The sequence below is a fragment of the Malania oleifera genome, chromosome 13, assembly GCF_029873635.1.
Source record: "Malania oleifera isolate guangnan ecotype guangnan chromosome 13, ASM2987363v1, whole genome shotgun sequence".
NCBI classification, from domain to species: domain Eukaryota; kingdom Viridiplantae; phylum Streptophyta; class Magnoliopsida; order Santalales; family Ximeniaceae; genus Malania; species Malania oleifera.
Genome location: NC_080429.1, coordinates 4,555,828 through 4,558,875, shown reverse-complemented (window position 1 = coordinate 4,558,875; position 3,048 = coordinate 4,555,828). Strand labels below are relative to the sequence as shown.

Sequence of the window (3,048 nt, the reverse complement as noted above, 5' to 3'; positions counted from 1 at the left end):
TAGTATTTATTTCATTGTATGCCAAATATGGCAGTATGACTCCTTAATCACTTTGATGTTTCCTTGTGCCAAAGTGAGAATAGCCTAGAAAGCTCTTTAGGGAAGGGTGAGTGTTTATCAGTCATTGTAAAACTTACTAGCTTTTGTCAACGTGTTTAGCCTACTTGTCTCCCTCGCTAAGCAGACAATGTCAATGAAGGTGTTGTTAATGAATTACGTTTGCTGCAATGTTTACTTCTTGCTTGCCATGAATTTCATGAATTGATTAATGTTTTCTGCAATGTTTACTTCTTGCTTGCCATGAATTTCATGAATTGATTAATGTTTTCGTTGTTATTTGAATGAATGCTAATGAAAGTGTTTCATGGATGAATGTTGGTAAACGATAGACTATCTAGTTAAGCAAGAGTGCTTTAGCTAGCGCTGCATAACCTTTCACAAAGGTGTGAAAATAGTCAGACCGTGACACTAGTGGATGATATTGATTACAAGTCTCGGGTGATCAGTGTGTCGTATAACCTAGATGCCTGCCTTCCCAGAATAGCTCTGTTACCCAATTACTCCAGTACCTTCTCATTCTCTCCCTTCCAATATTATGAAGATTACCCACCATATTACTTAAGCAACTTCACTTTACTCAATTGTTCACATTCCAAGCTCAGATCGGATACATCATCAATGTCTTCGCTCTATCTATTCTCTTGCCTCAACTCCTCCACCCACCAAGTTTATGGTTTGGAGGATGACACTAACATTGCTGAAGAGCCCCTTTCAAACTACACGAAGATTGGTACCACCCTTCCATCAATCATCAGTTATATATTCCACTACGGTTTTAGTCTCAAATGGGCAGAACCAAAATGCGAGGAATGCAGATTGATGAAGAACTCCTCATGTCATAAACCCAAACATAAATTAGGTACACACACACACACACACACACACACACACACACACACACATATATATATATATATATATATATATACATATTAATGAATTCTCCTTCTCATCTTTGCCCAATGATGACCTTATATAGTTAAATTGAATCCCAATAGTCCCTAATTAAACAGACGCATTGCAAGTCTTTCGTCTTATGCATGATACTTTCTCTTGCAATTTTGGACATTTAGATCAACTTCATGAGCAATTCAGCTTGACTAACTAAGACATATAGTTCCAAATTGCAGAGGTACTCTTAATTAACTTCAATTACTAATTGACTACCATTCTTGTAAAATTTATAGGTGATGTCGCAAAGCTAGAGACTGCAGGTGAAGCTATATTATATAGATAAACCTACTCACACTTTTATTTGAAACTTATATTTTTTGGAGAAAAGAAATTTGCATAAAGGGTTATTGACATATTATTGTGTTCTAAATGCAGGCATAATCTTAGGTTCATTTGCTCTTCTACTAATTGCAATTGGTGTTTACTATGTCCATAGCATAGAAAGAACAGAAAGAGAGCATAGAGCCAGGGTTGAGAAATTTTTGGAGGACTATAGAGCTCTTAAACCCACACGATACTCTTATGCTGACATTAAGAAGATCACCCACCAATTTAAGGACAAGTTGGGTGAAGGAGGTTATGGAGCTGTATTCAAAGGAAAGCTTTCCAATAAAATTCTTGTCGCTGTGAAAATCCTCAACGTTACCCATGGAAATGGTGAAGAGTTCCTCAATGAAGTGGGAACCATGGAAAGAATCCACCATGTCAATGTGGTTCGCCTCGTGGGCTTTTTGTGCCGATGGATTTAGAAGAGCTCTTGTGTATGAATTCTTACCGAATGAATCGCTTGAGAAGTTCATATTTTTAGAAAACCTTAAGAAGTCTCTTGGTTGGAAGAAGCTTAAAGACATTTCTCTTGGCATAGCTAAAGGAATTGGATATTTGCATCAAGGGTGCAACCAACGAATCCTCCACTTCGATATCAAACCCCATAATATCTTGCTGGACCAAAACTTCAACCCAAAGATCTCCGATTTTGGTTTGGCTAAGTTGTGCTCTAAAGAACAAAGTGTTATATCTCTCACCAGTGCTGGTCCTAGAGGAACATTGGGCTATATTGCTCCTGAAGTGTTCTCTAGAAATTTTGGGAGCATCTCGCACAAATAAGATGTCTATAGTTTTGGAATGTTGTTGCTTAATATGGTTGAAAGGAGTAAAAATACAGAAGAGAACGGCAGTCAAGGGTATTTTCCAGATTGGATTTATAATCAGCTAGAACGAGGAGAAGCTATAGGAAGTGGGATCGATAGCGGTGGAGATGCGAATATTGCAAAACAACTAACAATTGTAGGTCTTTGGTGCATTCAATGGTATCTAGTGGATCGACCATCAATAAAAGTTGTGGTACAATTGCTAGAAGGAGAAGGTGGCAGTCTGATCATGCCGCCAAATCCTTTTGGTTCTACAAGTCCAATGACAGCAAGTTCAGCAAAGCAAAAAAGTACTTTCGACATAGAATTACCAACTATTTCTGAATCAAAGTCAGGAAATTAATTTAGTATACTAATATTATGAATTTTATAGGAGACAAGAGACATCCAACGTCATGTTGCTTTACTTTACCTTTGGATTATAAGTGTTTTAAGCTAAATCTAGTGGAATTGTATCAGCTCTGTTTGCATTTGTTGCTGTTCAAAGACTTGTTTTTCTTGCTCCTCTTCAAAATCTGTTCATCAAGCTTCTTGCTTGCTTGATTGATTCCTCTTGAATAAAGATCCTCTTACCTTTTAAAAAAATATTACAAATTACTTTTTATTATCGTTATGTGATGTCCTCAAGATCACGATACAACTTGGTACTCATCTATCTATACGGCCATTTTAAATGTTTTCTTCTAGATAAAATAAGTATTGTTATAGGATAAATTGTATCATATTTTGCTATTAGCATTATAGTGAAAAAAATTAGGTCCTTCTAGAGGATCACATTGATCCTTTGGTCAAGCCTCCTCCCAATGAAATCACTTCAACACTAGGTTCTACCAAATTACATGTGAGTCTTACTAAGTGGGATTCATTTTTCGAAATTACCTCA

The 3,048-nt window shown here is 36.6% G+C and overlaps 1 protein-coding gene across 1 annotated transcript; it reads left to right on the top strand.

The window, feature by feature from the left end:
* The first annotated feature begins 474 nt into the window (after positions 1-474).
* LOC131145420 (rust resistance kinase Lr10) lies at positions 475-2,635 on the top strand. Its single transcript, XM_058094467.1, has 3 exons — positions 475-919; positions 1,248-1,274; positions 1,390-2,635. The coding sequence occupies exons 1-3, from the start codon at positions 679-681 to the stop codon at positions 1,761-1,763; spliced, it is 642 nt and encodes a 213-aa protein (XP_057950450.1). The 5' UTR covers positions 475-678; the 3' UTR covers positions 1,764-2,635.
* The last annotated feature ends 413 nt before the right edge of the window (positions 2,636-3,048 follow it).

Coding starts and splice junctions, on each gene's coding strand:
- LOC131145420 (XM_058094467.1), top strand. CDS start 679: ATGTCTTCGCTCTATCTATTCTCTTGCCTCAACTCCTCCACCCACCAA. Junction 920..1,247: donor TAAACCCAAACATAAATTAG/GTACACACACAC, acceptor TAAAATTTATAG/GTGATGTCGCAAAGCTAGAG. Junction 1,275..1,389: donor CGCAAAGCTAGAGACTGCAG/GTGAAGCTATAT, acceptor TTCTAAATGCAG/GCATAATCTTAGGTTCATTT.